This window comes from Mya arenaria, chromosome 13 (genome assembly GCF_026914265.1).
Source record: "Mya arenaria isolate MELC-2E11 chromosome 13, ASM2691426v1".
NCBI classification, from domain to species: Eukaryota; Metazoa; Mollusca; class Bivalvia; order Myida; family Myidae; genus Mya; species Mya arenaria.
Window position 1 is genome coordinate 13769856 of NC_069134.1, and position 12077 is coordinate 13781932.

The 12077-nt window shown below is 35.3% G+C and overlaps 2 protein-coding genes across 3 annotated transcripts in view; one reads left to right on the plus strand and one right to left on the minus strand.

Moving 5' to 3' along the window:
* Positions 1 to 49: 49 nt before the first annotated feature.
* Positions 50 to 2184, minus strand: LOC128215563 (carbohydrate sulfotransferase 9-like). 2 transcript variants are annotated; one of them, XM_052922253.1, is made up of 3 exons: positions 2085 to 2184; positions 1408 to 1475; positions 50 to 1178 (listed from the first exon to the last, which is right to left on the minus strand). In XM_052922253.1, the coding sequence occupies exons 1-3, from the start codon at positions 2149 to 2151 to the stop codon at positions 63 to 65; spliced, it is 1251 nt and encodes a 416-aa protein (XP_052778213.1). In that variant the 5' UTR covers positions 2152 to 2184; the 3' UTR covers positions 50 to 62. The 2 variants fall into 2 exon arrangements, with proteins under 2 accessions (XP_052778213.1, XP_052778214.1); XM_052922254.1 differs by lacking the exon at positions 2085 to 2184 and adding an exon at positions 1827 to 1963.
* Positions 2185 to 11879: 9695 nt separating this feature from the next.
* The window catches only part of LOC128215540 (palmitoyltransferase ZDHHC21-like), a 32521-nt gene continuing 32323 nt past the window's right edge, over positions 11880 to 12077 (plus strand). The window contains exon 1 of the mRNA XM_052922222.1: positions 11880 to 11940. The gene's annotated coding sequence lies outside the window, so the exon portion shown is untranslated. The remainder of the gene's footprint in view (positions 11941 to 12077) is intronic.

A 12077-nucleotide genomic window follows, 5' to 3' on the forward strand; every position in this document is an offset into this window, starting at 1 on the left:
GAGGAAAATATATTGCGATGAAATTTGAACTGTATGAAAAATCTTGAAACATGTTTTATCTTTTAATTTTCCATAGATGGGCAGTCCTGAAAATACTCATGGCCGTGCATATCATATCGTGCAGAAACACTATTAATGCCACTTCTATATTTAAATAAGAGAAAATCTTTTCTAAATGCCTTTTCAACTTTTGCTTTCTGTGTTTTAGTGAGTCCTCCTATCGCTTGTTGGTACGCTTGGTGGCGAATTTTCTTCGTTCTTTTTGCCGTCATCGTTAAACTGGACTGTAGTAGCTTTTGTTTAAAGTCCATTGCAGTTGCATTCTGAGCCTCACCAAAAGTGAGGTACGGGAAAGGTGAATCAATGTACCCTCGACTCTGTAATCTATTCCAAACCTTAAATAACGCGCAGTAGAAAGTCACTCTACACTGGTGAATATACGGTTTCGAATAGAAGACCCAGTCCACAGCGTCATTAATTGCATCCCTCGCTGCGTCCCGATCGAAGTCATTTAACGTCACTTCCTTTGTTAGGTTCAGGGCGTCTATGATGTACATAGTATCTTCTTTAAACGTTTCATAAAACCCAACAAAATCAAAATCATACATGCACGGATCACAATGTTGATAGTTTGGTGAAAAATGGGTGTCCAAACAGTGACCATTTAAAACAAGGGTTGAAATATGATCAACAAATTCTGGAAAGTGCACATCAAAACCACATGATGTTTCACTAGGATATTGTTTTATCGTTCTGCCAATGGTTTGCCAGTAATAAACATTTGGATTATACAGTTTATCCAGCCAACCTGAAAATAATCTTGCGTAGGGATCCCGCACAAACACAATGCTTGTAGAGTTTCTGAATATGGTTTGAATCTCATCGACAGACGCTTTAGCCAATGAGACATAGCCTCTCTCCAGGTAGGCGATGCCTATCTCAATCAGTGACGGGTTGGACTCACTTGTACTACCTCCACCAACTATTTGTAAAAGGCGTCTCCAGAACGTGCTTCCTGCCTTCTCAATACCACAGAAAACAATGTTCCTGGATGGAACATAATAGAGATTCTCTCCTGGCATATAACACCCCTCGTACCCTTTGTCTTTGGGTTTCAGCGTAGTACAGACTTTTTGTAGATGGCGTCTCCTTTCCTGCATTCTGCTTGCAGCTTCTGGCTTTAATAAAAAAGCAAATATATCATCATCATCATCAACATCACCATCATCATCATCATCATCATCATCATCACCATCATTATCATCATCGTCATCATTTTTATCATGATTATTATTATTGTTATTATTATTATTATTATTTATATTTATATTATTGTTATTATTACTACTATTATTATTATCACTATTATTATTATTGCAACAAAACGATTACAAGCACTGTGCTTACAAAGGACACGGAGGAATACTTCACAACCGGTTTATGTGCAACAGCCACAATCCGTTGGTGACCAAAATCTGCAAAAGTATAACTACATTTTCAGTTTATAATTCAAGTAAATTAACGGGTAAAACAAACTCATTTTCAATTTTATTTCACTGAATGTTGATCACTAAACGTCGAGAATTTTTGAAAACATTAAATAAAATCAGATAGCACATCTATTCGATAAAATTGTCCCAGGCGATATTTGTTTTCTTCATGTTTGAAAGCAGACTGAATGCCCATTAAATAATTTCAATTGCTTGTTTAAAGACTGCATCCAGCGCCGTATGTATTTTGTTCTTTTGAATAATGAAGATATTGCTATGCTTTTCACGGCTTTCGGATTATTCAACCCTATTTTGTTTAAATTGTTTACTATTTACCTCTGTATTATTTGCGTGACTTTCATTGTAACCGTATCCAAAACAATGTTCTTTTTATCATTCCTTGACAACATGAATCTCTAAGAGCTTCTTGGTTCAGTGCACAACACCCGTTGGCCTGTCCACAGTGAGACCCGTCCAGCCTGAAGTATAGTCTTAAACCATCTGAGCGTTGATGTTCGTTTGTTCTGTTCTTTTGCGGACTTAAATATTTATATTACTCATATCTTTAGACTACGAAAGTGCAAGAAGTCTTACCTGCATTCAGCGATTTCTTTGTCCTACTGGTCCTGTTTATACTCAAAATAACCAGAAAAGTGGACATCGCAATAAAGAATATCAAAATCTTAGATCTCGAAAATGGTTTTTTTTTTTAAATAAGAAAACATCCAATTAAGTAGTCTTCAAGTTGACCCTAAAAAGCATCTACCATGAACACAGATTTTTATTTGTGTGGTTTATTTACGTGTACCGGCATATCATATTACAGATATTTAAATATCGTGACACTCTTCACTTTTGTGGTTACAAGTTTAGGACCTGTGCGTTACAATACGTGATTGAATACTTTATTTGCACATTAAATAAATCATAGACACACAATCGGGTAGCTGGAAATAAATGGTATTAGCATGAATACAAGCCGAACCGCTTCATACGTATAGTTTGCCTTAGCCAACGGTCGCCAACGAGTCTGTTGAAGATTTTATGACTATGGCATGAGAAATGATAAAACAATAAAAAGAGTATCTAATGAACGCTCATTATTTTAGCTACTGTCACAGTTATATCGGAGCACAAATTTGGCGATGATCGGGGATCGGTATTAGTACGGGAGACCAAACGGTATATCACATCGCTAAGAACAGAAGTACATCGTCAAGACATCGAGCAACGGCGAAGAAATTAGCCACGGTAGGCGACGGTTTAATAAAAGGCGGTACCTCGGTATAAAATGGGTGACAGAAAAAGGGGTATTCGGTAGCACATCGGCTCTAAAGCCGTGTCAACATCAGAAATGCTACGACCAATTGTAAATTTTCGAGTGATTTCTCGCCGTTGTCAAATGTTTGCTCCGGTGTATATACATAATTTACCAATTATTAGGGGAATGTTTATCCTAATTTGCGCACATATTCTTAAAGTTTTTAATATGAATTTCCCCGGAAAATTCACACAACAATACATTGATTAATAAACTAAAATATTATTTCTTATGAAATACTAAATACCTCACCGTATGCCAATGATTTCCAAATGACATAAGAATATTTTTCTTCAGCTGGTTGAAATTTCAAGCAAATTCACCGACAATATGATCTCATTAAAATTAGATCGCCAATACTCGCTTCATGACGTTAGACCGCTACGTTACACGCTTAGGTAAAGCACAATGTATGGCATTTGTATAAATCAAAGGTTTGTATATAAGAGCAATTCTTCATTCCAATCGCTCATACATTCAACGTTACGCTAAATGACAATCAAACTATTTCCCATTACGAAAATTAAAAAAGCTCTGGAAAACTATACCCAACACCTTAATAAAGAGTACGAGCAAGTAAAGCAAATAATACCACGTATTGTAAATAACTAATACTATGTATTTTATACAGCTAATACTACGAATTTTCAATATTGACATATACAGCAATATCAAAAACAAATTCACGTTCATAAATAATATATATGTTGCACTGATGAAAGTTTAATAAGTACTTTTTGACTCCTAAAGAAACTCATCTTACCAAAGAACAATAATCAACGAGTTTTGCCCTATTAACCCGAATAAGAATGTTCATTAACATACTAAAACAATCTCAATCACTTTCTTTCAAATTCTATAAGATTTTGTTTGAGGCTGGTACACCATAAATCCGTGTGCGCACCTACACTGCGTATCAGCATCATGTGTTCACGGAGGATCTATTTACATGCATCCGTGGTCCATGGTTGTTATAATACTGATATATTTAGTATGTAAGGTGTTTCGATAGGATATATTTGAGATAAATCTACAACCGTTAGAAATCATAAAAACATTCCAATAAATGGCATAAGTCATAATTTTAAGTGATTGCAGAGAAATATATACATCTCAATAATTTCCTTTATATATTTAGCAATTTTGGTTATCTTTTTTACGGCTTCTGCTTTTATGATTGAGTCACGTATTACTCTTTCATTTATTGATTGTAAAGAATCGAATATTCTCTGACCAATTAAATAAAACAACAAGACGTCAATGTGGCAATGCCCCATTAAAGCCGGATTTTTTATTTGGCGATGCAATTTTGCAAACCTAGGATTTGAGCTAGTGACCTAGTAATTTTAACCAAAAAGAACCATATTTATACTTACCGGAGATATCGTTCATACAAATAACCTGATCAACAGAAACTATTCCATTTGTGTGAGGTAAAATGAACATTTTATAAATGCATCAGCTTTTCCAATAAGATCTGTCCCAGGCCAGAGACCTAGTTTTTGACCCTAGATGACACACATCATCTAAGATTTCATTTTTTTATGACATCGGGAAAATATTTCCTAAGATTTGACCTAGTGACCTAGTTTTTGATCTAATGTGACCCATATCCACAAATGTTTAAGACAACATGAAGACAAAAATTCTAACAAAGTTTCATAAGGATTTGAAAAAAATTGTTGAATTTATGACGTGAAAATATTTTTCCTAAGATTTGACCTAGTGACCTAGATTTTGACCTGGGTTGACCCATATTAAAAAATATGCAAGATATAATGCAGACAAGCAGTCTGAACATGTAAACCATGTTGTATGAAATTGTTAAATTTATTACCGTGAAATATTTCTTCTAAAGGTTTGACTTTGTGACCTAGATTTTTGACCCGAGATGACCCATATTCATATATATTCAAGATAACATGCCGACAAATAGTCTGACCAAGTTTGATAACCATTGGATAAAAACTCTTGATTTTATTACATAAAATGTAAAATTTAACACCGAATTGTTAACGCCCGCCTACCCGCGAAAATCCGGCTAAAAATCTAAATAAATGGATTTCACGTCTGCAAATGACCACCGCATGCTTGAAAAATTGCTCAATAAACGATTATCCACGGAAGCGCACGGCTTGATTGCACATTGGAATGGCAAGGACTGCAGGTGTTCAATGTGTAAATCAAATTAGTTGCTTGTAGTTGCTTGATCATCTTTATCTTTATGTTCAATATCTACCTTAATTTATATCTTGCTTGTGTTGTGTCTTCGGGGTTTATTTTGTGTTATGTTTTTCTGTTTGCCTAGCTTGTTCAAGTGTTCTAGCTGCATGCTCTGCTCTTTTGTATAGTTGCAAGCTACTTGATTTGCTTTTACTGTTCAATTTTGCTTACTAGTACTTACTATGTAGTAACTTACTGATAAAAACTTTCTTTGTATATGCTATCGTCATTGTCATACCATGCTTTATTATTGTTTGTGCTCTTGTATGTGCTACTGTGAAGGAATTGCTGCTCAGGTCATCTCAGATATGATCTGAGGTGATATTCTCGTTTAGACTACTTTTAATCTGCTTCTTGCACATGCCAAGAAACACCGGCATGTTCTAAAACCTGGCCTGGCCTGGCCTGCTGACTGAGCATTTTGAGTCGGGCCAGGCCAGGTCAGGACAGGCCATATTTTATACACACTGAGAGTACAAGCACTGAATATACTGGAACACAATGATACATCTTTCTTTAGAAATCAAACTGCATGTTTAATGTAATGTATTTTTGTTGCTTTATTAAGATAAAAAGTAGTTTAATTGAATGCATGGAGAAATTCTTAATACTAATCGGATATTTTTTTTATTTAAGTGCACAACTCTGGGTTTACAAATCGAATCTTAAAATCAATGTGTTCAGACTTAACTTTTACATACATAATATATTTTATTTTTTACATACATATGTATTTTATTTATGACGATTTTTATGTTTTGTTTTTATTTAAAATTTTATCTTACAGTTCATATAATAGCTGAACATCAAGTTAAATCAACAAAGGGAGTCACAATAAAACGAATGTCTGCAAAACTAGCAAATGAGACTAAAACAGAACGGGAAAAAAGAGAAGAATCTCGAAAGAAGACATTAAAACAACAACTCTAACGCGTTGATTTCCCGAGTTCAGAAATGAATGCTTGCCAAACCATAGTTTGAACCAGACTGCACAAAACCGAAAATCATATAATTACATGGAATTAACATTTGTCTTCACTGTCAATGATATTTGGGAGATCAATTAAATTAAAAAGATAGCATTTACTGATATAAGATAAACCTTTCAAAACACAACAACGGTATCTTGCCGGTTTGGGGAATCGAACCAGGGTCGAAGGCGAAGATGTTAAACACTCGACCACCTGAGACACACATATATCCTGTAGAATAAATGCTATATAAAAAATAACCTACAGTTTATTGATGCACTCGATACTGTAGGTACTTCGTATGTCATTGTCATTGAAGTTAACTGAAGTAAAAACAACTTGACAACAAATTACAAAAAGGGTTTCAAATAAATTATTATGCATAAATTTACAAAGGCTCTAGCATAATTCCGAGAACTAGACGATAATAAAGGCCGAAATAGAAAGTTTCAAGCCTGGCTAAGCCCCTGTCTGAAAAATATATGGATTCATGATTGAAACAGCATGTATATTTTAGCTTAGTGAGTTAAAATATGTACGGTTAATCAATTTAACGAACAGTTTTGCAATACGATTTACAAAATTTAATAAAATGTGTCTGCTGGACTGATTAAGGTCTATACTTACAAGTTAATCAAATAACTTAAAACTAATGCAGAAAGTTAAAATTGTTGAGTGAGTCTCTTTTATAATAAAATGTATCATGAACGATTGTATGCATGTTGATGTTCTTGTTCTTTCAATATAACCATGTATGTTCAATTAAATGTTGCTATAACCAAGAAACTAATTCATGGGAATTTGGATGTTGTTCAGTTTATTGCTGTAAATTGTGTTCATATATTTAACATTTACACTTAATAAAAATACATCAAAAAGTTATGTGATTTTTGTAGACCCAGTTTGCCTTTCTAATTTTACTCTGAAACTCTGAAATGTGAAGTGGATATGCATTCATGTATCACCATTCCTCATCGCAGAGAGGCCACTTTAACCCATAGATTTATGGCCTCCAAGGGTGAACATTTCTTCACACGGACCTGATAATATCTTTTAACCGTTAGCCCATTAGGCTCAGATCTGAGGTGAAATTCTGAGAATTGAAGTAACTGGGTAGGACTGTGAAGAAGTATCAAGTGTTAGACATACTTACTGAGTACTTAATATAATAATACTTATTTACTTATTCATAAACAAAAATATGTTGTTTTTAATGAGTAACATTATTTTTTTTAGACATATGACAGATGTTAATGAAAATGGTATGCTTAACCAACCGTTTTATATGGAATGAAAATGTAGCCTATATTACATTATATATGAATCTGGCCGTCTCATAGGTCGAATTTTATTTAAGGCTATGCTTTACTAAAGGTATGGATATTGATTTAAAATGTCAGTCAGATTTATTGGGTTCGCATTTTTTAACAAAAACACACACTCTTATTATTCATTTTTAAAGCTTTGTTGTTGTTTTTTCACTGTAAAAAATATTGAGTTCGTAAGTATACGTATACATCACGAAAAATGGAAAATACAAACGAAACTTGAAAAAATACATCATATTGGCGAAACTGAATCTCCGAATGTTAAATTTACTTCAATTGTGTTCATATCATCATGAACACATTCTGATGCGTTTAAAATGCATTTTCGTATAACTGATTGCGATTTGTTTTTGCAATGTTCCAATCTAGAAAATTGCTTAGTTTTGTGTTCTTCTGGCATTGTCTTCATACCGTGACCGGTTAAAGAACATATTTTGACCCACATAAAATCACGACAATGGTCGCTGTCCTTAGTGACTTTTCTGTAAAATATTGACCCCCCCCCCCCACACACACACACACCCCAAATAATAACACGACTCCCAACGATCGTTACTGTAAGTAGGTATTTAAACCCACCGAACAGAACCGACTGTGTTGGTCATTTAATACGTGTGCTCTTAAGTCTTAGTAATAGAGGTGGTAATGCTGCTGCTGTTGCTGTTGATACTACCACTACTGTTCTGCTATTGCAACTGTCAACACCACCGCCACAGCACCACCGTCACCACCACCACAACCACCACCACCACCGATGATGATGATGATGATGATGATGATGATGATGATGATGATGATGATGATGATGATACCCCTTAAAGTACTGCCGCTCCTGCTGAATTGTTGTGTGATGTTGTTGCCACTTCTACAACAACAGCTACTACCATTCCTTCTACTAACTATCAATAACTACTACTGGTGCTGCTTAATCTCGCGTTAATCAACTATATGTTGCTGTGAATGAAGGAACTAAGCTTTTTGCATCAATGCGAAGACCCTTCATTTATATATTTATAATGAGCGCAAAGTACAATGAACCTTAAAGGGACTGTACACCAGATTCGCACCAAAAAAAGTTTTTTTTTCTGTAACGAATCTCAGGACAATTATCTAATGGAATATGTTACGCATTGATATCATAATTGTTAAAAAAGTACCAAAATGTAAAAAATGTGTCGGAGACCGGGTTCGGCAAAATTGCAGTCCAGCGTCGTATCCACTAAGCTACGACGGCTTACTCTATTAATTACATAATTAAGCTACACGTACCTCGGTAATATCACGTGATAACACCGACTAGCCAATCACGCATAATAAATGAATTCTACCTGGTAGACATACCCAGTAATCTTTTAAATGGAAAAATACGAAATAACTGCTAAACTTATATAAATTAAAAACTATGTGATACTTCAGTAAGTAAGTTTCAATGCGTTGTGCACATCGATGCCAAGTTATGTCAGTTTTCGACAATTTTCCTTTTCCCCCTCTATTTATCATACGGAGTACAGCCCCTTTAAGCAGATTTTCGACATCCACAGATAAACGACTCCCCGGTATCATTTTATTAAATATACATGAGTCATAACATTTTGAGCCTGTAGTCGATAAGTTTGACTGGGGTTCGTGATTCTATTTGGGTCAAAATACATGGCGAAATCGGAGGAGGATCTTCTAACCATGCTGAATCAAGTGCATGACTGGTGTAAGCGATGGCGCGTGCTAATCAATGCCAGCAAATCAAAGTGCATGCACTTCCGAAGGGCGGAAGTCAGCGCAGTAACTTTGTGTTCAGGATCGGAAATGATGTTCTAGAAACTATGGATCGTTTTAGGTACCTTGGTGTGATTTTTCATGAAAAATGTGACATGCGCATTTAATAGTGAAGCATTGGGGAAAGGGGCCGGCCGCGCACTAGGGTCCATTATTAGCAAAATACTTAATCTTAAAGACTTTGGTTTCAAATCTTTTGAAAAGTTGTTTAACTCATGTGTCACGCCAGTCATGGACTACTGTTCTTCAGTATGGGGCTTTAGAAAGTACCAACATTTAGACAATGTACAGCACAGGGCAATGCGGTACTTCCTGGGCGTCCATAGGTTCACCCCCATCCTTGCCATGGCAGGAGATACGGGCTGGCTACCGAGCACCTATCGGCGATGGCGGTCTATGATTCGAATGTGGAACAGACTTAACCTGATGAGCGACGACAGAATTACTAAAAAGGTGTTTAACGTTGAATATGCTACACACAATACTAACAATAACTGGTCAAATGAAGTTAAACAAGTGACGGACGTCTTAGGCCTTAATGACTACTTCGAATCTAAGTCTACGGTTCATTTATCTAAGGTTGATGATCTTCTGAATGACTTTACGGTAGAAAATGGCAAACGGATATACAACAGGTTCCCAAACTAAGAACATACAGAGCATTTAAGGACACATTTAATGTTGAAAAGTATATCAGCTTAAATTTGTGCAAAAATGAACGATCTGTATTGTGTCAGTTTAGGTGTGGAATTTTACCACTTAGGATAGAAACAGGTCGGTTTGTCGGTGAACCTGTGGAACAAAGACTTTGTAGGCACTGTGAACGTTCGTCCATCGAAGACGAAAAGCATTTTCTGTTTGACTGCAGTCTTGATAGTGACTCGAGAAATACGCACTACAGCGATATTTTTAACCAGGACATCAACCTAAATGTGAATGAAAAACTAGTTCATGTGATGTCAAATTATCCACGTAGGCTTGCCAAATTCCTGGTACATGCCTTTTTGATAAGAAGAAATACTTTGTATAGATAGACTTATATAATGCATGACGTAGAATGTTGCTATATATTTTATAATACATCTCCATGATAAGTACTAGCGTTATCGCACTGATGTCTTATTTATTACTATCTCTGTCATCATAATTATTTTATTTTCAATTAGCTAAGTTCCACGGCTAAACTATACTGAAATTCCAATATTTGCTATTGTTATAATAGTACACATCATATACTCATGATATCTGAATGTTTAATATTCATATATGTCTGTTTTGTATTAGTATGCATTCTCTGAATTATTATAACTTTTTTCTAATTGGTGACCTATAGGCCCATTGGGCCGGGTGTTATCTGTTTGATACTTAACTAATGAATTTGTATTATGTTTATACACATGTCACGGTAATAAACAATTTACTTACTTACTTACTTACTTACTTACTTACTTACATCCTCACGCCGGCCAAATCCTAATAGCCTCTTATAGAACAATACCGTAATCAAGTTGTTAAATTAAACGACTTGATTACGGTATTGTTCTATAAGAGGCTATTAGGATTTGGCCGGCGTGAGGAAAATATTTAGCTGTTGGGGAACTAAGAAATATAGTTAGTACATTTGTACTTGATGTTTTCAATCTTTAAACATAATTCAAGAGTGTGGTTTAGATAGTTAAATATTGTAATCAAGGAGATTGTTCATAAACAATATCAAAGATGTAATGCTTAGCTTAGTTAATAAATAATTATACATTTTATAGTTAAGAAAATCATGTCAATACTTAATAATAAACTATTATTGAGTTTTTTGTTTTGTTTTTGACAAGTGTCGTAATAAACAAAATGAGATGAAGCGTTAACCTAAGAAACATGCACTTTAGAAAGATTTTTCCGAAAATGACCAAAATAATCGCTCCCCTGAATTTCATGCTGGTCGTAATCAGGTTTAACCTCTTTTACTTGCTTTTGTTATGTGATATGTGCTTTATTTAACATTGCTCATAATTATTTTTCAGCTTTCTTACCATGTGTTTAAACATGTATACTATTGTTATAGTCGGTTCAAAAGCGCTTGTCGCTTATGTTATATCACGGACCTATATAGGTCCGTGGTTATATTGTTAATTCTGACTTGCCGACTTAAAATAAAATTTATCTATCTATCCATATATCCGGCAGTTAAAGTAACATTTAAAACTAGTTTATACCCGTGACACCTTCCCGCTTCCCCGCCCCTCCCACACGATATACCCCCTCACTCACAATATAGAATGAACCCCAGCCTCCCCATTGCTCTTGCACACTCTATTGTTTATACATATATATGAAAAATGACTTGTTTTTCGATAATTTAAGAAGCACCATTTAAAAACCATATTACCCCAACCACCCACTCCGCTTCTTCACCCACTCACGAAAATCCCCACCCCCCAACTCGAAGTAGAGTATGAACCCCAGCCCCAGCCTCCTCAATCCCCCTCACACACTTTATTGCCATGTATTGAATTGTATACAGTACTTATTAACATTGAAGTGTTTTCGGTAATGAAAGTAGTTTTAAGACTTTTTATAGCCCGTACCCCTCCGGTTTCCCACCCCTCCCCACCTCACAAAAAATACCCCCCCCCCCCCCACACACACACCCACAATATTGTATGAATCCCTGCCTCCACCACCCCTCGCACTATCTACTATTGTATATATATATATATATATATATACTTTCAATGGAAATTGAAGTGTTACTGGTAATTCGGGCATTCGGTTATTCCACCAACCGACATTGGGTGTATATGTATTCACGTTTATTTGTTTACATCCGGAAAAACAAAACAGAATCAGCTAACGCCAAGCCAGCAGCCAATAGCTAGCAGCCAATAAGTGTTTGCGTTGACTACGGAAATAGATACGACGAAATAGAGAAAATTGCCAAATACATTAAGTCAGCAGCCAATAAGGAATTTAATCA

Excerpts from the sequence above, each read along its gene's own strand:
- LOC128215563 (XM_052922253.1), bottom strand. The coding sequence starts at position 2,151 with ATGTCCACTTTTCTGGTTATTTTGAGTATAAACAGGACCAGTAGGACA. Across the intron at positions 1,476-2,084 it reads AAAGAAATCGCTGAATGCAG|ATTTTGGTCACCAACGGATT; the intron begins GTAAGACTTCTT and ends ATACTTTTGCAG. Across the intron at positions 1,179-1,407 it reads AGTATTCCTCCGTGTCCTTT|CCAGAAGCTGCAAGCAGAAT; the intron begins GTAAGCACAGTG and ends TTTTTATTAAAG.